At 34.7% G+C, this 21695-nt stretch overlaps 3 protein-coding genes and 2 long non-coding RNA genes across 6 annotated transcripts; 3 read left to right on the top strand and 2 right to left on the bottom strand.

The window, feature by feature from the left end:
• Window positions 1-246: 246 nt before the first annotated feature.
• Window positions 247-3281, top strand: LOC133676153 (uncharacterized). 2 transcript variants are annotated; one of them, XM_062097759.1, is made up of 4 exons: window positions 249-431; window positions 613-676; window positions 830-1054; window positions 2742-3281. In XM_062097759.1, the coding sequence occupies exons 3-4, from the start codon at window positions 863-865 to the stop codon at window positions 3099-3101; spliced, it is 552 nt and encodes a 183-aa protein (XP_061953743.1). In that variant the 5' UTR covers window positions 249-431; window positions 613-676; window positions 830-862; the 3' UTR covers window positions 3102-3281. The 2 variants fall into 2 exon arrangements, with proteins under 2 accessions (XP_061953744.1, XP_061953743.1); XM_062097760.1 differs by lacking the exon at window positions 613-676 and having other exon boundaries at window positions 247-431.
• Window positions 3114-6113, bottom strand: LOC133676154 (guanine nucleotide-binding protein subunit gamma 2). The gene is made up of 5 exons (XM_062097761.1): window positions 5895-6113; window positions 4865-5051; window positions 3712-3764; window positions 3574-3618; window positions 3114-3475 (listed from the first exon to the last, which is right to left on the bottom strand). The coding sequence occupies exons 2-5, from the start codon at window positions 5009-5011 to the stop codon at window positions 3391-3393; spliced, it is 330 nt and encodes a 109-aa protein (XP_061953745.1). The 5' UTR covers window positions 5012-5051; window positions 5895-6113; the 3' UTR covers window positions 3114-3390.
• A 7476-nt stretch (window positions 6114-13589) lies between these two features.
• On the top strand, window positions 13590-18380 carry LOC133676125 (protein IQ-DOMAIN 23-like). The gene is made up of 4 exons (XM_062097710.1): window positions 13590-14145; window positions 16364-16564; window positions 17239-17313; window positions 17425-18380. The coding sequence occupies exons 1-4, from the start codon at window positions 13807-13809 to the stop codon at window positions 18157-18159; spliced, it is 1350 nt and encodes a 449-aa protein (XP_061953694.1). The 5' UTR covers window positions 13590-13806; the 3' UTR covers window positions 18160-18380.
• Window positions 18381-19534: 1154 nt separating this feature from the next.
• Window positions 19535-20399, bottom strand: LOC133675078 (uncharacterized). The gene is made up of 2 exons (XR_009835336.1): window positions 20225-20399; window positions 19535-20008 (listed from the first exon to the last, which is right to left on the bottom strand). It is a non-coding gene; the product is annotated as an uncharacterized LOC133675078 (long non-coding RNA).
• LOC133675079 (uncharacterized) lies at window positions 19825-20650 on the top strand. The gene is made up of 2 exons (XR_009835337.1): window positions 19825-20003; window positions 20371-20650. It is a non-coding gene; the product is annotated as an uncharacterized LOC133675079 (long non-coding RNA).
• The last annotated feature ends 1045 nt before the right edge of the window (window positions 20651-21695 follow it).

Raw genomic sequence — 21695 nt, 5'->3', positions numbered from 1 at the left:
ACCGGCCTGGGTTAAAGGCTAATGTTAAAGGTTATGACAGAAGAATTACCATGTTAACTCTATTTAAAAAAAAAAAATTAAAATGATTTTATTTTTTATTAAAAAAATAAATAGCTAACAGGTAATTTCTTTACTGAGTTAAACCTGATCAACTTAAATTTTTAACAAGATCACTTTGGTTTTCAATTTTTGTATTTTTTAAACTTGACCCGGTTTTAATTTCAAATCAGATAGATTTCGGATCAAATTGTCAGGCCGAGCTAGTTTTTACACCTATGGTTCGAGGAGCGTATGCCTTTTCTCGTCAGTGGCTCTCTATATAAAACGTCATCGTTTAACATGATGTCCTCTGTCTCGTCCTCCTCTCTCTCTGCGGAAAATTGTCCTCGCAGTTTCGATAGCGGACGCCATTAAAGTCTCCTTCCTGCAAGGTAATCGCTCCCTCCCTCCCTCTCTCTATCTCTTCGTTATCGCTTCATTCTTCCTAATTCGAATTTCTAGGGTTTTAATTTCACTATTTCTGGATTGCTGATGTTAGGGTTTGAATTTCTTATTGATTGTTCAATTTGACAATTCATTATTGCTTAACTTGAATGAATTTGCTCGGTGCAGATCGATATTGCTGACACCAAAAATTTGATTATAGTAGCTCCTACAACAATCACCAAAAATCAAGGTTTGATCAGATTATTTCCTTTTCTGATCCTCCTCCGATTATATTAATTTTCAAATTTCAGAATAGTCGTTTGCTTTGTTATTTATTTATTTCTTTAATTGCGTGGATTTTGATCAGATTGAAATTGATTTTATTTTTTGGGGTTGTGTTTAGGGTATTGAATTGAATTGAAAAGGAGGAGGGAAGATGGGAGCATTTGCATCAAGGTTTTGGTTCATGTTGTTTCCAGCAAAGGAGTACAAGATTGTGGTAGTTGGGTTAGATAATGCTGGAAAGACAACTACGCTTTACAAATTGCATTTAGGGGAGGTTGTAACTACTCACCCTACTGTTGGTAGCAATGTTGAAGAGCTTGTCTACAAGAATATTCGATTCGAGGTACCCACCGTTTTTTCATTGCTACTTAGTAACTTATCTTGGCTTTAGTTTATTGGTTGTGTGCTGTGCAGTAATGGGTTGTGTGTGTGATGTTTGATGATTGGGGTTTTTGAGACTAATGGGTTGTGGAGTTTTTGGGATTCTCTTTCTGGATCTAACATTCGATGAAAAGTAGAAGCAGGAGCTGGAGAATGTGTTTGGATTTAAATATTGATGCTTGAGAATCTTTGTAATCCTAATTCACCAAGTGTAGTGCCATTTGGAATAATGGTTTCATTGCTGAAGCTGAGCATGTATTTAGTAGTTATGTACTCAGATGGGATTTTTCAAGTTCAAATCTAGCATCTTGCATGTCATGTTTGTTTGCATGTGTGAGATTGAATAGGATGTGCACCTCAACACCATCCTTTTTGTTTCACCACTTGTAGCAATTCCCAAGGGCTTTCTCTTGTAGTTTGGAGGTGCCACAAGTTGTTTCCTTAGTCTTTTGTTGAATTCCTAGCCTTGTTGTATTGATCATGCATGTGTTTTGGTCAGGGTTTTAAACGACGGAGTGAGAAACTTGGCTTTTGTAATGTTTTTATTAGGCTGGGAAGGATTTGCACAATTGTGCTTGGGAACTTGAATGGAACAAAATATATCATCTTTATATGTAAATGCTTACAAGGACATAGTTACCCTGTAACGTACCCAAGGTTTCAAACATAATAATCTTCTAGCTTTTAGATGTTTGGAGTTGGCTGTTTGCCTTAACATATATGTTCTTCCATGTGCCTTTTTTTTATTGCAATGCTAGTTTTTGTTAATGGGAGAGCTGGTGGTATTGTGTTATTAAATTACAAAGTAGCTATAGTGCTTACAAGTTACGCATGTTTTAACATTTGATGCATCAATAATTATAAACTTGACAACTCAAATCAGTGGACTTTGTTACTCCACAAAAGTCTTGACTCCAAACTTTTTGGGGCCAGCAAAAAAATCACGGAAATAACCATCAAGCAGTGAAGAAATAATTAGAAGTTTCGTAGGTTGTGAGAGAGTAGCATGTGTGTTCTTATGCCTAGTTTTTAATACTCACATTCTCATTCATCAGTGAAACAGTTAATGCAAGGTATTCTTATGCACTTGTTATTCTGAAACCTATTGATTAGAAAACCGAACTATGATTTCTTCTGCAGCTTATATCACTGGTTAGGATTACAAAGATTACAAAGATGTCATCTTACATCACTGCATGATGATGTTTAGTAAGTCTCACTATTCTGACTCCACCGAGTGGTGCTATGTAATATGATTAGATTCAAATGTTGTCATTGATTGAGCCATTAAAGTCATTGGTTCATGCGTTACTTGGAATAGATGTACTTTCCTACTTAAATTGAATTGCTGAATATGCTGTAACCTAAACATGTTGAGCCGGTAGTCGCAGTTATCAGATAATTATTTAGAGTATTGGACCATTTAACAGACCTGCCAAATCTTCTGAAGTACTATTTATACAATATGCTTGAAAGAACTAATCTTTTCTCACTCCCACGAGATTTTGGAAACTCGAGTTTCATTCAATTTTCTGTGAGCTTTTAGTGGCAGAAGCTTGCTTGATCATGCCAATATTCTGTGATGGGGTGAGTTTGTTTGTGTTTTTTATGCTAAGAACTTAACCATGTTTGTCTACTGATATTATCAGGTCTGGGATCTTGGTGGACAAGATAGGCTCAGGACTTCATGGGCAACGTATTATCGTGGAACTCATGCTGTCATAGCGGTGATAGACAGCACTGATAGAGACAGGATATCCATTATGAAGGACGAAATTTTTAGGCTGCTGGGACACGATGATTTACAACATTCTGTTATACTCGTCTTCGCAAATAAACAAGACCTCAAGGATGCCATGACACCAGCCGAGATTACTGATGCTCTCTCTCTTCACAGCATCAAGAATCATGATTGGCATATCCAAGCTTGTTGTGCCCTTACAGGGGACGGTCTGCACGATGGTCTAGGTTGGATTGCTCAAAGAGTTACTGGCAAAGCACCAAGTTGAAAGCAAGAAGAGTGATCTCAGAAGCGTTTATTTATTTATTTTTCAAACGTGTATCTGTTGTGTATCATCTAACCGTACTCAATCAATCCTGTAGAATGTTTCTACATTTGCTTGTCTTAAAGAATGTCACATTTTGCGCAATGAAACATTTCCTTTACTGAAGAAAAGGTTGCTGTAAAATTGTTGTTCTAGCGAAGCATTGCACCACACACGTATTGCTTGAAAATTGTAGCATTTTATCAAAAATACTCTGCCAACAAATGACAATCTGTGTTAAGGGCAATCAAAATCAGAATATCCAGCAACTGCATCCTTTAGACTCCCTGGGGCCTTCAAACCATCGGTCCCATAATGGGTTCATGGGACCATTCGTTCTGTCAAACCAGAAAGCAATTGAGGTGTTTAGATATCTTGTGACAGCAAGTGGATAAATAAAAGCATGGAAAAAAATGAAATCTTGAAAGTGCATTACATTGGCAGTAGTGGGTCTGGTATAGTCTCCACATTGTTTAGCATTCTGACAGGAACAAAACATAGTTAAGCCAAAAAATAAATGCATTCTCAACAATGGGCCAGAGAGAATCAATTGGGTTGTTTTTTTCACACTTACTCCTTGCATGCAGTCGAAGCCTTCTCCAACTTATCAAGTTGTTCCAGCTCTTCCTGAGCATAATGCATTCAGAGAAAAAAAGCCAGTATTACAGTCTAGGTCCATGCAGAACTTGAGGAAGGATATAAGGTAATTCATCTAATTTCTAGAAATACTTATGAAACTAATAAATCATTTGGAATTCGAGGGCAAGGATCCGTATGGTATGTTGTTATTTTCGGGTATACTTAATTGCAAGCGGATGTAGTTATCAGAAGCTTTCAATGACACAACTTAGCAGCAACTAAAAACTCTTCAAAGTATGATGAGTGATTTGTTTTTAAAAGAGGACGTGAGGAAATCTGGCGAGAAACACAACATGAGAAACTCCTTCAGTTTCAATGCACATGTAACGCGCTTGGTGCCTTGTTTCAGACCGTTTAATTTATGCTATATCAAAAGAGTGACAAAACTGCATGAGATGTATTTAATTATATTTATAATTAAGTAATTAATTCATACAAAAGGTAATGTCATCAAGATCAAAACAACTGTTTTGAACAAACCTCCTAATCACCACTCTAAAAGATGCTTGTATGCAAAATGCTGATCTTATTAATTTAATCTGTGTGATATATATATTGTTTACAATTCCAAGTTGTCTCTGACAAATTAATCGATTAGTTAATACATTGCAACACGTTGTCATGATTGGCCGAAAAATAAAAGAAATGGTATAGAATTCACCTTTATAAACACAATAAGTTTGTCATAAAAAATCCTAAGAGATTTAACTTTTAATTTCACAGTGCCTTATTTTGCGGCAAAGCCTTGTTTCAACCATGCTTGGCAAGGTTCATAAACATATCATATAAATTGAAAGTAGGTTTAGAAATTAATCAGGGTCTGCTATAGTTAAAAATAGAGCAGGTTGGCAGAAAGTTTGCGCCATCCCTTACCACATTGTTTACACTAGCAAAAACAAATTGCAGGAGCAAAACTTTCTTTGTTTCCTCTACAACAAATGAAACCCACTTCATGATCACCATTTATTAGCCGTGTACACACAACACAATCAAATAATCAAACAATTTGAAACACAAAAACATTGTTCTTGGAATTGTCGTTGAGCCCAGAAAATAATAACAAAACAGTACAAACATAAAAAACTAACCTCTAAGAATCTAGCTTCTTGCTCAATTCGTTTGAGCTCCGCTTGTATCCTATGCTTTCCTCTGGTATCAGTAGCACTAGCAGCAGCTCCCAAAGAATAAACACGTTGCGTTATCGGACCTGATGAATCGGACCTATCTGACTCCATCTCTTAAAGCAACCAATAAATACAAAAAAACCCGAGCTCTCTTTTTTGAAAAAACAAAACAAAACAAAACAAAAGAAACAGAAGCTTGTATCACATAAACAGAAGTTCCTCGTATTAAAAGCTAAACCTCTTAGGATTTTGGATGCCAAACATATTCTATGCATAAACAGTGAATTTTATATCATTTCTTTTAATAAGATGAGAATTCCGTATAAAAGCAGCATCTTTTAGACTGGTGACAGGTTGTTAGACCAATCACTGTTGCTTTGATCTCAATGAAATTACCTGATGTATGAAGACATCTCATGCATCACATTAATCGCAAAGTGAAACTCGAACGAAGTTTGATACACAAATATCAAGTAAACGCACACGAAAATCTTTAGAACTTTTCTGTTTCGACTTCAATTCTAGAATTACAGAAATGAAATTAGTCCACAGATTCCTTACCACCAAAAACTTTCTAAATCAACAGACTCCCTAACTCATCTCTTCGAACATCAATTCCTATAAGTAAATGCACGCCTATGATCAATGACTGACCGATAGATCAAGTAGGCTGAACTATCACAATTCACAACAATAAAATAATTGCTCCGATTGCTAACACCTCAATCTCAATAAGACTAAAATCACTTGTGATCATCAATAACTTAATGTGATCATAAAGAAAAAAACAGCTTCAATTAGCAAATTTATTAAGCTTTCTTTACTTTCTCATCAACCAAACAATCCATAACAATAATGAAGATTAAGCGATTGTGAATGGTCAAGTTGAACAATCAATAGGAAATTCAAACCCTGAAACGAGCAAAAAAAACCCTAGAAATAGACGAATAACATGCAAAGAGGAAGAAGGAAGAAAAACGCGAAGAGGGACTACCTGCACTTGCAGGAGTCTTTAATGGCGTGCACTACCGAAGCTACCTACACCACTTTTCGCAGAGAGAGAAAGAGGAACAAAGACCGGAGTGGGAATGAGAGCAAAGGAGCATCTGCTTACACGATGACTTTTAAGACAGCCACTGAAGACAAAAAGCATCGGCTCCTCGTAGAAGAAAAGGAAGTGCTCACTGTTGTTGTTTTTTTCTTTTTTTTAAGAAAGTAAGAGTTCTTTAAATACTCTGACTTGACATATTTATTTTATAGTCGAGTTGAGTGGGGTCTATTTGATCACTCATCACCTTAGTCCTTTTATTTCTTACTTCTGAAAATCAGTCCTTATTCTTGTAATTCTACGTGCTTTGATCTCGAAAAAGAAATTTGTTACTGGTATGGCATGTCTTCTCATCCTTGTCATAGAGGGTGCTTGAATTGAGGTTCCGGTGGACATTGAACTTGAAAAGTTGTTTGATTTTTGTTGCTTAAACATGCTTTTCATCTCAAATTATAATAAAAACTTGGGCTTGATAGTCTATAGCTCTTTTAAATTGCAACCATAAAAACTACTACAAAACATACAACACCAGACCCTTAGCCCTCTACTGTTGTTATATGCGTGTGCTTAGTTTTAGTGATGAACTTGGCAGCAGATAGACTCCACAGTTTGATGATGAGCTTGCTTGAGTGCGCAGGAAGAGGGGGCATAGATGAAAGAAGTGTAGGATGTCAACATGCTAATTAATCAAAACAGAACCTGGTGAACCATTTAGGTGATGGCCAGTGATAAGAGTTTGAGATCAAAAGGTTTGCTCTCTTTGTGGTTTCAAGTTCGAGCCTTGTGGTTGCTTATATGATGACCACTAGAGGCTTACATGGTCGTTAACTTCAGGGCCCATGGAATTAGTCGAGGTGTACGCAAGCTGACCCGGACACTCATCTTAAACTAAAAAAAAAACAGAACCTGGTGGAGGAAAAAAGAGAGAGATTCTGCCATTCGTTGGACCTGCAAAGGATTTTCCACCATGTAGAGCAATTAACATGATCATCCTCATTGTTATTCCTGTGGCTGAAATGGTGATAGTGCTCTCCCTCTTTACACTGATTTGTGAGTAACACTTCTGATTCAATCTTCAAGCGAAATTTACGTTTTCTGCATTGGTAGTAGAGAAACCCTGTTCAAATTCAGTGTCAGACCCGAGTGGCTTTAAAATGTAGCATCCTGGATATAATGAAATGGCAGAATTTCTAGATTGAAGTTGAGTACGAGGGTTAGGAGTCACAGGTTTGGTGTATGGTGGAAACTTGACATATCCGAATAAGGAAGACAGGATTTTAGAAAAGAGTCTCAACCACAAAAGTTTTAATCTTAGTTTTATCACTGAATATATTTTTTTCTTAATTATTTGTCTCTTCACAAAGGATAATAATTTTTTAAATAGGTTTGAAATCGACTTTTATATATATATATATATATATATATATAGAAGGAATGACAATTAGAATCCTTATATAGATAGTAGAACTAAAAACAAAATGTGAAATTAACATTGAAAATCCAAAATTAAATTAAAAAAAAAAAAAAGATGCTGTACCAAGCCCCACACAGCATGACAGTGATATAGTTCTTCACTCGTGGACTTAACGTGGATTCTGCACGGACATCTCCATATTTGGAACACAGCTTTTCTAGAACAGGGCGAATTTCCGAGGGATCAATTTACCCCTGACATTGACAACCTCGAAGAATAATTAGTGCTAGAACCAAGCTTCTCCATAAAATGTTCATATGACTTGTCTGCAAACAGGGAAAGTTTTGGGTTGCTATTACTATATTCTCTGTGGTCTTTGGATGATGTCTCTGTGACGTCAGTTGTCTCCCTTCCAGGAGCAGCTAAAAGACGATCCATTTCCATATTTTCATCACCACTGAAAGCAATTATCAAATCTGAACATGAGAAAAGAGAGAATTCACTATCCTTGCTGTGGTCATTGGAAGATGTCTCTCCTGCCACAGTTACATCCCCTCTGAAAACACCTTTCAATTCTACGTTCTCATCTTCATTGCAAGAGCTTAACATACTGCCATAATTTTCAATTCGTACAGTAATATTGGATGATTGAGATGAATGACAGAAAATGATAAAGTGATGAGTGACGCCGACGGAAACAAGACACGAAGACAGCAAGCAAAATAAGTTGTCCTTTATTTTGAATATTTTCTCTCGTTGTAGTCTGCCTCTTTTTAGTGGTTTACAACTTGCAAAATAGTGAAATCAGAATCCCAAGTAAAATAAAAGAAACAATATAAAATCTAAAAAAAAGATAAAAATTAGAAAAATAAAAGGAAAATAACAAAATTGATTAAACAGAATCTTTCAAGTCTAATTTGAGGGTTTTAAAATAACAAAATAGCTGATTTTTTTTATACTGTCCTATTCTCTACGGAATCACCTATGTCATGAGACCTGACAGTGACAGTAGCATTCCCTGAATCACCCTAGCTTACTTTGACAAATGAATGTCATCAAAGCTCACTTTTCAAAAGAATACAGAGCCAAAATCACAGCTTTTAAGCACATAGATAAGCAATACAAAGGTAAAATAATACACTCTGAGACAAGGAGGAGGAGACATACCAGTAACAGCAAACTTGGAAGCGCTAAAAGGGCGACACAGGACTCTAGAGTGCACAAAGCTTTTGTACTCTTACCCTCGAAGCCGAACGCCTGAGAAAAGCCTCAACGCTGAAATGGATGATAGCGGGTGATGGTTTACTGTGATATCAGGCGCTAGGTGTTCTGCGTGCCCGGAAACTGTCTCGTTGCTTGTTTAGTTTCCAGTATTTTATCGATTCAAGATAGTGTAGGAAGTCAACAAGAAAGTCCTCAAGAAGCCACTGCACAACAACCTTATAGCATATCTCTATAATAGCACAAGCAAGTTTAATTCTGCTCACAGATGACATGGAAGGAATAGATGGGATGAATGAGATACTCCAGTTCTGTAGTCCAGTTGTCCAGAGTATAATGGGCCTCAGAGCGCAAGAAACCGCAGTACAACGGCTTGTTGGGATCAATTTCAACACCCTCTTCAAACGATCAAATACTTTAATCTAGGCAAATAAGCTTACAAAAGCTAATGGTGATATCTAAGGCGTAGCAAAACTATCTCATGACAATTCAGCAAGTGAAGGCTGAGGAGACATTATTGTTCAGAACAGAGTTACTGGTGCATAACCAGCAAGACAAGTATTATTATTAGAAGCAAAAGGCATTATAGTCCCATATGGGATGCAAAATGGAAAAGCAAACAATCAAACAACGCTTTGAGGAAGTCGCTGGATATTGAAACTGGTGGAACTGTAAGAGTTGGGCAAGACTATGAGAAGGTCATCAAAGCTAACGATCATTTCATCACCTGGGACTTGGCTCCAAACTTTGAAGACTTGTTTGCCAGATATGGGGATATCAGTGCTGAATCCACTTTACAAAGTCCAAAGGTGAAGATGTATTTCATCATGATTAGAAGCACAAAAACAAATAAGACAACAACAAAGTTTGACAAAAAGTGTTAGCTTAACAAGAACCCTAATTTCTAGTTTTATTTTTTAGAATAAAGTCCGATATATTACTTCTTTCTGAGAGATTTACAAACCAAAAACCAACTATAACCAAGAAAATCATAATCCCTAAAAAAAGAAAAAATAACAAGAAATTCAAAAATCATATGAAATCCTGAAAAATCAAGGAAAAATAATAAAATTATCTCAAATTAACAACATTTTTAAGGTGTAATTTAAGAGTCTTTTGGAGGAGGAATAGCACAGGCATGCAAACTCCACTATAGAACTGAGTCTCGAATTATCTAAAAAATTTGAGCTTGATTTAACGGTTAGATAAAAAGTTATGGACTTTTATACTATTAGTCTGGTGTGATAAGGTTTTCAATTGAGCTTAACTCTCTCCTGGTCCGTTGACAGCACATCATCTTCTAGCACATCACCTTCTAGTTATGATAGATCCCCGTTTGATGCTCAGAACTTCTTTTTTTTATCTAGCCCGGCTACATCAATGATGTTGTGTCATAATCCATTGACAGCACATCATCATCTAGCACATCATCTTCTAGTTATGATAGATCCCCGTTTGATGCTTAGAACCTTTCTTTTTTTCTAGCCCGGCTACATCAATGATGTTGTGTGGAAAAGTAAGAAGCACGTGCGCCACAAGGGTTGCTGACATTTCGAAAGATCTCCCGTTCAATTGGTGGAAAAACTTGAGAGCCTTTCAAATTGCAGGTTTCAAAGTACAGTTCCTCTTGAACGGTTGGAGTTACACATGCTATTATGGTATTCAAGTTAAAGAAAACAAGAAGCTTAAGGAAATAGACAAAGAGATCACAAAGGCCCCTAAACATACTGAGGAATACGTTGAATGAAAGGCGTGCTAAACTCGGTAGGCAACGGAAAGATTTCCTTCACATTGTAACAGAGGAAATGAAGAAAGATTGTTCATTGTTAACAGTAAGTAAATCTGCATTTTGTGCTTTAATTTATTTCTATTCAGATTTTGCTATATATCAGAAAGAACATGAAACAATTCTAAGAAACTGAGAAGAGAAAGAAATCTGAAATCACTTAGAGTGAATACAGATCAATGGATTTTACACATGAGGTTAAGTCCTATAACATTAGCAACAACTAAGAAATTGCATGCAGAATCACCAGCCTTCTTTCTTCTGCTTGCTCCTGGATACAACAGGGACAAAAACTGCATGCAGAATCAGACACTTTTATAGCTTTTCCGGAGGATGATATCAGGTGTGAGACTTTGTGCTGAATTTGTGAAATTTCAAATGGCAAATTTCCTCCACCATTTGGTCACAAAATGCAGGTTGCTTGACAAGCATAGAAAACCAAATGCTAATCATGTATGGAGCCAATAGCTAGCTTGGTTCCCTACTTCTCTCAGACCTATCTCCAATTTATTTTCATTACTGATAACTTGACAATCTGCTAATTTATGTGGTCAGATATTCAGGGTTAGAGTTTCCTAATGGCCTCCGCCATCAAAATTTACGAACAGCACTAAGGATGCTTGTTGGGCTAATAGCCACAGATGGGAAGTTGTCAGAATCATGTCTATTGATCATAAAACATCCTGTTACATTGCAAAAATCCTCTATGTTCCCCTAGTTCCCATGAGATGTGGTTCAGATCATTCGATAGTGCTCAAATTTTGTCTATTAGATTAAATTTCTGACACAAATGTAACCAAGTTCAAATAAAACCACAGAAACATTAAAATTTGATTGAAAAATAACTTAATCTCTACACATGAAAGATAAATAACTTTGTTTTAATGAATCAGATTGATGCATTTGGATTGATTTCGTTATATTTTTCCATTAATTTGGTTTGGAACAGCTTGAATAAAAGAATTAGAATTGTGAGTCCCTCTTCAATTTTAAGGGTATTCACAGGACAATATGGCATCCATCCAAATAAACAAAATTTTTTTCCCAGAAGAAGAGCCAAAGGACCAAAACTCAAGACTCTTTTAGATTAGCCCAGTATTTGTTTCAGATTGCTCTTGCGTGGATTACAGAATGTTCAAGTTCCCAGATCACAATAACCAAAAAAAAAAAAGGTATTGCCAAAGGAGAAAAAAACTAGAAATTCATTAGTCACCCATACAAGTTGGGGAAAAATATAAAAAAAAACGGTGGAAACTTGAAGCAGGCAGCCCCACGATCAACGTTCATGGTATGGAAGAAAGGTCAACAAAGTTGAAATGTGTCCACGAAAGCATATCTTTTTAAGCAAGATTCAAAACTGGAAAAGAAGATTTTTGAAGTCGACCATAATTGACTCGAACTCCATCTTAATTCAGGTGGGTGCCAAAGGTCTTGTTCTTGGCAATTTAATGCTCGGACCCTTTGCTACCAACCCCACAGTCTCATGGAAGATAAACTTTTGAAGTATAGAAATAGCTGCCATAAAGTGATGATGAACAAGAATGGGTCAGATAGTCAAAATAAGTTTGCATGGATTAGAACATGGCTCACCTTTTTAGCTTTATGCCATCACATGAATTCAAAACTCAAAGGACAACATTAAGAAAATGACGTCCTTTCTTTTGCTTTACGGAGGGAAAATAAAGTTGATTATTTTTTATCATCATTATTTATTCAGCGGTAGTTTCTCAGTATTATGTATTAATTTTTATTTTTAATTAAAAATATATTAAAATAATTTTATTTTTATTTTTTAAATTTATTTTTGATAACAGAACATCAAAACTATCCAAAAACATTAAAAAAACAAAATTTCAAATTCTACACCAACAATATTTTAGCAGTAATACCAAATATGTAATTAATCTTCAATATCGTTTTTAAAAGTGGTTGAAGTGAAAATGTTTCAATTTTTTTTTCAGGCTTTAACCAATAAAAAAATTAAATATTCTCTAATTATAAAGAAACATGCCTAATATCCGAAACAATCTTAGAAAGAATGTTTATATTTTCAAAACAGAAAATATATAGGGATATATTCTCTCTATTTTTATATATTCTATTTTAAAACAGTAATTAAAAGGTAGAATCTTAAATATACGAAAGAGGATCATGTGCCATCCCTCCAATCTAAAGCCAAAATGGGAAGAAACTTTTGGAATGAAATTTGCACGCTGATTCCAGACAATGTTTTTTCTTTAATTTTTCTGCATTTTAAAGAAAGCATGTGAAGATTTGAATATAAATGGTAACAAATAATTAACTTAATTATTTCATCAATTTAAATCATGTTTGTTTTTATATTTTAAAAATATTTTTGAAAAAAATTGAAATCTTTTTATTTTTTTATTTTAAATTAATATTTTTTTAATATTTTCAAATTATTTTTATATACTAATGTTAAAAATAATTTTTAAAAAATAAAAAAAATATTATTTTAATATATTTTTAAGTAAAAAAATTTAAAAAAACAACTACAATCTCGATTATATTTCCAATTATTTTTACTATTTAAAATAAAAAATATCAAAAGAAAAAAAAATATATGGAAGGAAGATCTCAACAGTAATATCCTTCATTTCTCTCAAAACCCACACGCAGAGTAATCATTGCACACAGTGATGAATCTAATGACCATCAACTACCATTTAAATCACAGCTAACCATAATTAACTATATCCTAGAGAGTAATCATCATCCTCCTCCACTTGAAAACTTCATCCTCCATTCAAAAAAAATAAAATAAAAATGGCAGCAAGGCTAGTTCATGTTCATTATTGGCATCTTAAATTTAAATCTCAAATTAGATTTACTTGATTAGAATTGACTAGGCTAGAGAAGTTAATTCAAGATTTAAATCGGATTAGGTTTTAAAAATATTAGTTGGGATTTAGCCTGTTCTACCTATACCAAACCCATAACAATATCAAAACTCGGATTAATTTATTTTTTAAAAAAATAAAAACAATGTTTTAAGTGCCCAGAATTTATACGAGTTTAATAACTTTATATCAAAATAAAATGATAAAATATATATAATGTAGATAAAAAAAAATCTAATTTCAATTAGCACTCAGCAAGAAATTGTCCCGCATGGGCCCATGCATGGCCTACACTAGTGCCCTCCTCTCAATAGTCAATACCCTTGGCACGTACCCCACAAACTCCATTCACTCGCGTCTATCTCTTCACCTTCTCTTACACACAATCCAATCTCTCTGACTCTCTTGTCCTCAAAAATCCAAACTCCCTCCCATCTCATGTTCCCATTACATTAGCAAAAAAAACACCAAACTTTCAAAAGTGACTGAACTCTCTCTCTTTCTCTCTTCTTGTCTTAAAAATGCTTTCTTTAACCAAAATCTCTCGAAGAACCCATCTTTTCTAAACTATGAAAGATGGGTTTTTTCCGGCGACTTTTTGGTGCCAAGAAGAAGTCTAGATCTTCAAAAACAAAACCCTCTTTGTCACAGTCCAAGAAGGTTGATCAAATTTTGTTATCAACTACTCCTTATGATGCTAATAATTTGGATGCTAATAAGCATGCAATAGCTGTGGCAGCTGCTACTGCTGCTGTTGCTGAAGCTGCACTCGCTGCTGCACAAGCGGCTGCTGAGGTTGTTAGATTGACTAGTGGTGGTGGTGGTGGTGGTGCTAATGTTCTTGGTGGCAGTCACCGCCGGTTTGTGGAGGAAGTGTCGGCGGTTAAAATTCAATCTGCCTTTCGTGGTTATTTGGTAAGTGTCCTCTCTTTTCTTTCATGTTCATGAGTGTTTTTCATCCACAAATACCCCTTCAATTTGAGGGCCATTGCGTTTGTTTCTTTGTTTGATTTGATCTTTTGGTCATTCATCACGGAGATTTTTTTTTTGAGCTCTCCTGCTTGATGAGGAAAATAAATAGAGGAAGAAAACGAATTTGAATGGTCAATATTATTATTGTTACTTGGGAATTGGGAATATCTGGGGATGCATGCAGAAAGATTTAATTCTCTTTGATTTTTGCATTAAAAAAAAAATTTGTTTTGAATAGTGTTTCGTATTTCTTTCATTTTGGTCCCTAAAATGATAGAGGTAGAGTTTTTGGAACTTGAGTTGTTGAATGCATAGAAATTCAATTTCCAAGATAATAAGTTGTAGTGGTAAATTTTTTAATTTTTCAAATTGGAGACTTGGCAATTAAGAAATTAAAATCCACTTAGCAAAATAATTAAGTTAATAAGATATAGCTAATTCTTCTTCTTCATCATCTTCTTCATGGTGTTCAAATTATTAATAACAAAATTCAACTACCGTTTCACTTGCTTTCATTAAGTGATAGCAACTATTCCTTCCACAAAAATAATGCAAAGGCTATATCTTTTCTTAGGGTGGTCCAAAACGCAAAAAGAAAACAAAGCAAAAAACAGTTCCTTCTATGGCCAATAAGGTGTAACCGACACTACTGTATTTGCCTATTGGGTCACACCCTCGAGTAATATCACCATCAAACTTTTAGCTATAGCTCAAACAGAATTGATTCTATTCTTTTTTTCAAAAAAATAAAATAAAAAAATCTGCCTTTGCCTGTGTCTCACGCATGTCCTCTCACGTGTTTGTGTCATCTTGTGACTTCATGACATGATGAGCATTCTTCCCTGGAACATAATTCCCAGCCTCTTATCTGAATTTATTTTTTTTAATTCCCTTTGGCTCAAATTTTAATGCCCTTGATCATTAAAAAAAAAGAAATTAAGTAGTATTTACTTGTTGATCGGATTGTTTGGTACATTCAGAGTGAATTCTCTGTGTATGGTCTCTACCTTTCCTTTCTTTCTTTTTTTGTGATGGTGCTGGTTGTTATGGCCTTATGGGGTTGAGTGTCTGCTTTTTCATGATTCTACAGTATGTATATATATAAATATATATAAAAAAGGGAGCCCACAGAATTATGCCCACAGCTATGAATTGCTTCTTTTTTTTTCAAATTACTTTCCAAATTTTTTTATGCATACCATCATTCCAGGTTAATTTAATCCTTTAAAAGTTAATTCTTTTGTTAATTTATCCCAGAAATGTTTTGATGATTGTTGAAATGATGCATATATTAGTTTGAGAAATGGTTTTCATGATAACAGCCGTATTGTGGTGGACGTTTATCAAAATGATGTATCTAGGAATATGAACAAATGGACCATATATGGATGGAATTATATGGATGAGATGTGCAAGTGCTAGGTTCAGGCCAAGTTATCATTGTCAAATGAGCTGGTATTGAAGGAGTAATTAGTACTCCAACTGGGTCGGATTTTTTTGTACCGATTTAATTAGGGCCAACATTCTAATATTGTTGTAGCTTGAATTTGAAGGTGTTCTTGGATTTTGGAGTCTAGGGCTTGATGTGTTTCTTTGCAAGTTGATATTTTTTTTTTAAAGGGAAATGTAGCTTTTGTTTATTTGTCAACTTCAAACTTTAGTTGATTGATGAAAATAATTTTTTGACAGTTGATTTTTCTTATTAAAGTTCACACCACTGTCCCTAAATTTGCAATGATTTTCCAATTTTATCTGCCCAAGAACAACTTTACAGCCAATTTGGTTGAAAGTTCGAGTCCTTCCGCTACCATGTTCTATTTCTTTAATTTTGTGTGTGTTGAAATAATGATTAAGCCCACACCTCCTTTTCAAGAACTCCGTGCCTCTCATATTATTCTTAAATAGCATGCTTATCTGATCCATTGCATTTAAAATTCCTGGAATTTGGTACCAAAAGAACTTGATCTTTGAAGCTTAAATAATTCCATAATGTAGCACTTTTTTTTATTTGTTTGTTTATTTTTCATATTAAAATTTGGTTATGGTTAAGGCATGTAGCAATACAAGTGCTTAAAGATTGTTCTGCATTTTGTTTTTCTTACATCCATTTGATTGGTATAGTGGATATTGATTTTTTTTTATTTTTCTGGTGACAATGAAGGCAAGGAGGGCACTAAGGGCACTAAAAGCATTGGTGAAGCTTCAAGCCTTAGTGAGAGGCCACATTGTGAGAAAGCAAACAGCAGACATGCTTAGGCGTATGCAAACATTAGTGAGACTGCAGGCTCGAGCCCGTGCTAGTCGCAGTCATGTCTCTGACTCTTGGCATACTACTAGCAAGTCCTCCCATTCTCGATATGCTGTAAGCATACTTCCTTTTCTGTTTATTTAGTTGTTGGTTTTAAAAAATATCTAACTGTTTGTAATATGCTACGAGTGATTGAGTATGGCACTTCAAATGCTTGCCATGGGCCTGCACAAATGTCAATGCACATCTATGCTTTATTTTTGAAGGACCACGTCCACATGGCAACTTACTGGTAAAATATAATCTATCCTTTTTTTATTCAAGGAAGGAAAAGAGGTGCATGTGAATGCAAAGAAACCGAGCATGGAGCATGGTAAAAGTGCTTTCTCCATGCTTGTTGCTAAACTTGAAAGGCAATTGGCTTTGCAATTTTTCAAGTTACACTAGTCCCTTAAGAACGGTATATGGTATTCGGATGTGGATTGAGAGACAGCCGTGATGAGCATAAGAGGGCATCTTAGTGATGGCTCTTAAATTATCATCATTTTACCCTTCAATCCTTTTTATTATCTTATGGAGTGAACAATTTTCCAACTCACTTGTTGCTTGGCATCTCATTGAGCAAACCCATGAGTTGCAGAATTTACAAGGCCAAGACAACTGGTCTCCACCTGATCAAGGCATACCCATGTGACTCAACTAGAAAAGATATAAAGCTTTGATATGATTGTTGATATATGTGCTTTTTATCTTTTGTGATACCCACCCCTTAACTACATTTACCACAGGTCCCGGCAAGTCCTTCCAAGGATCACCTGTTTCGTGCTTCTAGTACCAAATTTGATGGCCCCTCAATTCTCAAGGTACCACTTGATTGTTTTCATAAATTATTTCGAATGATTATCCCAATGCCTTCAATATATAGCAATTCACTACGGAACTCTGATTGCATTTTTCCATTTCAATACATGCAGAGATGTGGTTCAAATGCAAACTTTAGGGAGAGCATTGACTTTGACAAAGTAAAATTGGGTTCAAATTGGCTAGAACGTTGGATGGAAGAAAGTTTATGGAATGATCATGGCAGCAATCCACTGAGAAATCGACATGCTGATGACGAGAGGAGTGACAAGATCCTTGAAGTAGACACTTGGAAGCCCCATGTGAAATCCCAACAAAGTAATCGAACATTTCAGACTTCACAGCATGCTTTGGCTTCAGATCATAACAATCAGAGCTTTATGACATTTGACTCTCCATCAAAAATATCAAAAAAAGCACCAAATCCAATGCCGAGCATCCCTTCAGGAGAAATTTTGTACTCTCTTAAATTACCCCTAGGAAATGATGAAGCAGTTTCAAGGACAGCTGAGAATAGCCCTCGTCTGTTTTCTGCAACATCTAGACCTGGAAGTAGTGGTAGAAAAGGTGGAGGCCATTTTACGCCCACAAGGAGTGAGTGCTCTTGGGGCTTCTTTAATGGATACCCTGGTTACCCCAACTACATGTCTAACACAGAATCATCTCGAGCCAAGGTTAGGTCACAAAGTGCCCCAAGGCAGAGGCTTGAGTTTGAGAAATACGGTTCAAGCAGAAGATCTGTTCAAGGGTATTATGATGCAGACATTCGATCAGAAAGGGGTTTTGCTCAAAATACTGAACTTCCTTCTGGCTACTCGAATAGATTAGGTACTTCCAACTTAAGGTGACAACTGTTTATTTTCGTATCTGTTTATCCTTTTCCTTTTCCGGTGTGAGCGCAAATGCTATTGTTGTAATTATTTGATCATGATCTGACAAACTGTCCTTACAGAACTGAACTTTTAACATTTTGAGTGTTTCAGATTGATGTAATATCCCAAAATTGTGCGTGTACCTTCTTTTATTCCAACAATGTTCAAGTATTATTATAGTTGCTCATATTTTCTCATATTTCTTGTTTCTTCTTGTGTCTAAATACATGATCCAATTTTTCTGCCATGCTGAAACATTATGCAAGAAATGTTTGGTTCCAGTGGCTCAACTGTTTTCATTCGAATAAGGATTTTGCTGAAGACAGTCGTGACTGCATGTAGCACGGATCCTCGCCGAGAATCAGGACTGGTTTGTATAGAGGGTTAAGAACTGCGACTGTCCTTAGCATAGCCAATATTTGCTTACAAATGCCAAAAACTTCGGCCATGTTAAGCTAACATCAATCACAAAGCTAACGAGTTTAGAAGCAGACAGATAGCAAAATCTGTATCTTTATCTCACTGTGGATTCACGGAAACTAGACCATTTCACTTGTTTTATCTACATTGGATGGTCCCATTTGATTTGCCACTGGTTGTCTGAAAGGGCTACATATCAAAGTGAAAAGAATGCACTAATGCATCGCGGTTAAAAAGAACAGCCTCTATATCTTGTTTAGTGCCAATATCAGTCAAATGTAAAACTTTGGATTCCCAGAACATGCCCAAGGAATCATTATGTTGAAGAATGTTGATGATGTGAAATTTTTAATTGTGATGGTGACAGCAGGAACAATTCAGTCAGAGGAATACGACTTGAAACAGCAGGTGAGGGTGCAAATTGTCTTTGTTTCATCTCCTTTTGTCTTCAATTTCAGATCCTAGAAATTGCAATGTTATAGTTTTGATGTTTTTTATGTGATTTTTAATCATCATAGATTGTACTGAAATTTTACAAATGTATTCTCAGAATTTTCTTTTCTTACTTAGTTTAGAAATCTTAATACTAATTAGATTCTATATTAATCGTATAACTTTCAATAAAGATTTTTTTATATAAAGATTAGGATTTAGTCCAAGAACTAGTATAAAAAAGATTATATAACTTATTTTTCAGAATAAATTTGATTATTTGAAGAATTATTGACATTCAAAGTTTATAACATCAGAATTTTCTCTACAATTTAGCTAGTTTATGAAATCCCAATTTCTTTTTTATATATACACACGCTAGGTCAAATATGGTTTGTATATAGGGTGGCGGTATTCTCACGCTCTGAAATGTTAATCATGTGTGATCAATTAAATGTTACATGATCTAAGATCATGAATGAAATGAAATTACATGGAGTGAGATTAAATCTTAAGGTAACAATTAAACTTTGAATTTGCTCTTACTAGTTCTTGAGAGAATAGTGATTTAGCTTGTCTAATCCATTCTAAATGCCAATTAACTTTGTGTGTCTTTCGGTGAAAAGTAGCAATTGATCACATATCCAACTTTTTAACCTATCTAGTTTTGGGAGTCCTTCACTATGGATCTGCTTTGATTAAGCATGATTAAAAACAAACAGCTTAAAGTGAAAAGATATGCTCGATTCATGAATGCATCTGTTCAAACGATAATTACTAGCAGTGCATCTTTAAAACGAGGAAGCGAGCGCCATGGACAAAATCACTAGTCAATCCATCAATACACAAGCTCAGACCTGCTCTTATTTGTATTTTTCAGTGACTGTACTTGAAGACAAGCTTCTTATTCAGTCTCCCATCTGCATCACCTTGAACAAGCGTCATAATTTCCTTGACCTCAACTCGAGGTACACTGCATTTCCATGTAAATATATAGGCATTAGATAACACGAATATGATGGCAGGCATGATTATGATAGCAGGTGATGGCAGCTGTGAACCAGCCACAGGATACAAAAGATAGATATCTCTTCCTAAATTGTACTAATGTTAGTGATAGCCTATTTAAAATAGCAAATGTACTATCATGTAATGAAACAGAAATTAGATGGGCTGGAGAAAGGCTTACAAGGAGCAATCTGTATTGGGATCAAGAACAAACCCTAGATTTACTCCACAAAAGCCTGGAAAAGTAGCAATGACTGTAGCGTTAGCATTGTAGGTATTTGATGAGGCCCATTAAGCATTGACATATAGACCTCCTATTATTCCCAGATTCAGCAATCACATTCAAGCTCATCATGGAATCACAACATGGTGAACCTGGAAGCGGGTCTGGTGTACCATGGGTGATGAACGTGGAGCAAGCCGTGAGGAACCCTGCCACGGTGGTGCAATCGACATCTGCCGCCACTGCCACGGCCCATGATAGCAACAGCAACAATAGCACTCCTGTCATTATTTTCTGGACCTCCATGTTATAAAACTTGATTTCGACAACCCTCTTCTTGTATTAGTTCAGCAGTTGAGTTATTTAATTCTTAGTGTTGATTAAGCTGGGTTGGTGTGAAATGAAGAATGTGTGCTGCTCTTTCATGGTGGTTGAACGAGCCTCTAGCAGTGGTGGAGCCTGACATTTAATTTCGCAGGGGTGAATTAATATTAGAAAGATAAAATATGAGATTTTATACAAAAATTGCACCATAATGATGCGATTTCTATATAATATTAAGGCTTGGATTTATTTAAATAAAATAATAAATAAACTATTAATTTATAGTTTAACTTGCATGAAAATTAAGATTAACAATAATTATTTTGTCATTAGCAAGAAATCATAATATGCAAGCAATTACTAATTACTAATAAATCTTATAATATAATGCTACAACATATTAATCAGTTTGATTTATCAATTATTTCTCATTAATGTGAGATAAATTAATTTAAGGAAATAAAACTACGGATGGTGCACTTATATGATATCATATATATGAAAAAAATATAATATAAAAGGAAAATACGGTTAAAAAATAATATTGAATACAAAACCACGTAGAATAAGTTCTATCCAAATCAATAAATTATTCTTTAATCTATATACAAGTATAAAAAAAAATTATACCAGAAAAGTCAAATGAATTGATGGTGTTAACAAGAGTTAGATTTTAGATTTCTTTGATATGAAAATATGATATTGAGGTTTTATAGATATAAATACATTTTGATAGGTTTATAAAAAAATATCAGTTTTTTAATGTGTTTTAAAAATATATTTCACTTGAAAAAATATTAAATTGATATTTTTGTGTTTAATAATTATGATATTTTAACAAAAAACCTAAAATATGATCAGATTTTAAATTCAACAAAATATGCTCTTTATTTATTTTTTCAGATCAGATTTTAAATTCAACATTTAAACAAATTTATTTATTTAAACATATTAAGTGGTTAAAGAAATTTTATGGTATTTTAGAAATAATTATTAATACTTACTATATAAAAGAGAGAGAAATACAAGAAAGAGAGAGAAATTTAAAAATATATATATATATTTTTGAACCCAGAAAAAATATAAGTTTGGAAAGTGTATTCAT

Source organism: Populus nigra, chromosome 16 (genome assembly GCF_951802175.1).
Source record: "Populus nigra chromosome 16, ddPopNigr1.1, whole genome shotgun sequence".
NCBI classification, from domain to species: domain Eukaryota; kingdom Viridiplantae; phylum Streptophyta; class Magnoliopsida; order Malpighiales; family Salicaceae; genus Populus; species Populus nigra.
Note: the sequence above shows the minus strand (reverse complement) of the source record. Positions and strands in the feature narration are given on the sequence as shown.

Bases quoted from the DNA above. Each gene is read 5' to 3' on its own strand.
- LOC133676153 (XM_062097760.1), top strand. From the start codon at position 863: ATGGGAGCATTTGCATCAAGGTTTTGGTTCATGTTGTTTCCAGCAAAG. The intron at 1,055-2,741 runs GTACCCACCGTT...TGATATTATCAG, and splicing joins ACAAGAATATTCGATTCGAG to GTCTGGGATCTTGGTGGACA.
- LOC133676154 (XM_062097761.1), bottom strand. From the start codon at position 5,011: ATGGAGTCAGATAGGTCCGATTCATCAGGTCCGATAACGCAACGTGTT. The intron at 3,619-3,711 runs GTAAGTGTGAAA...TGTTCCTGTCAG, and splicing joins GCTTCGACTGCATGCAAGGA to AATGCTAAACAATGTGGAGA. The intron at 3,476-3,573 runs GTAATGCACTTT...CTGGTTTGACAG, and splicing joins CCAGACCCACTACTGCCAAT to AACGAATGGTCCCATGAACC.
- LOC133676125 (XM_062097710.1), top strand. From the start codon at position 13,807: ATGGGTTTTTTCCGGCGACTTTTTGGTGCCAAGAAGAAGTCTAGATCT. The intron at 16,565-17,238 runs GTAAGCATACTT...CATTTACCACAG, and splicing joins CCTCCCATTCTCGATATGCT to GTCCCGGCAAGTCCTTCCAA. The intron at 17,314-17,424 runs GTACCACTTGAT...CAATACATGCAG, and splicing joins ATGGCCCCTCAATTCTCAAG to AGATGTGGTTCAAATGCAAA.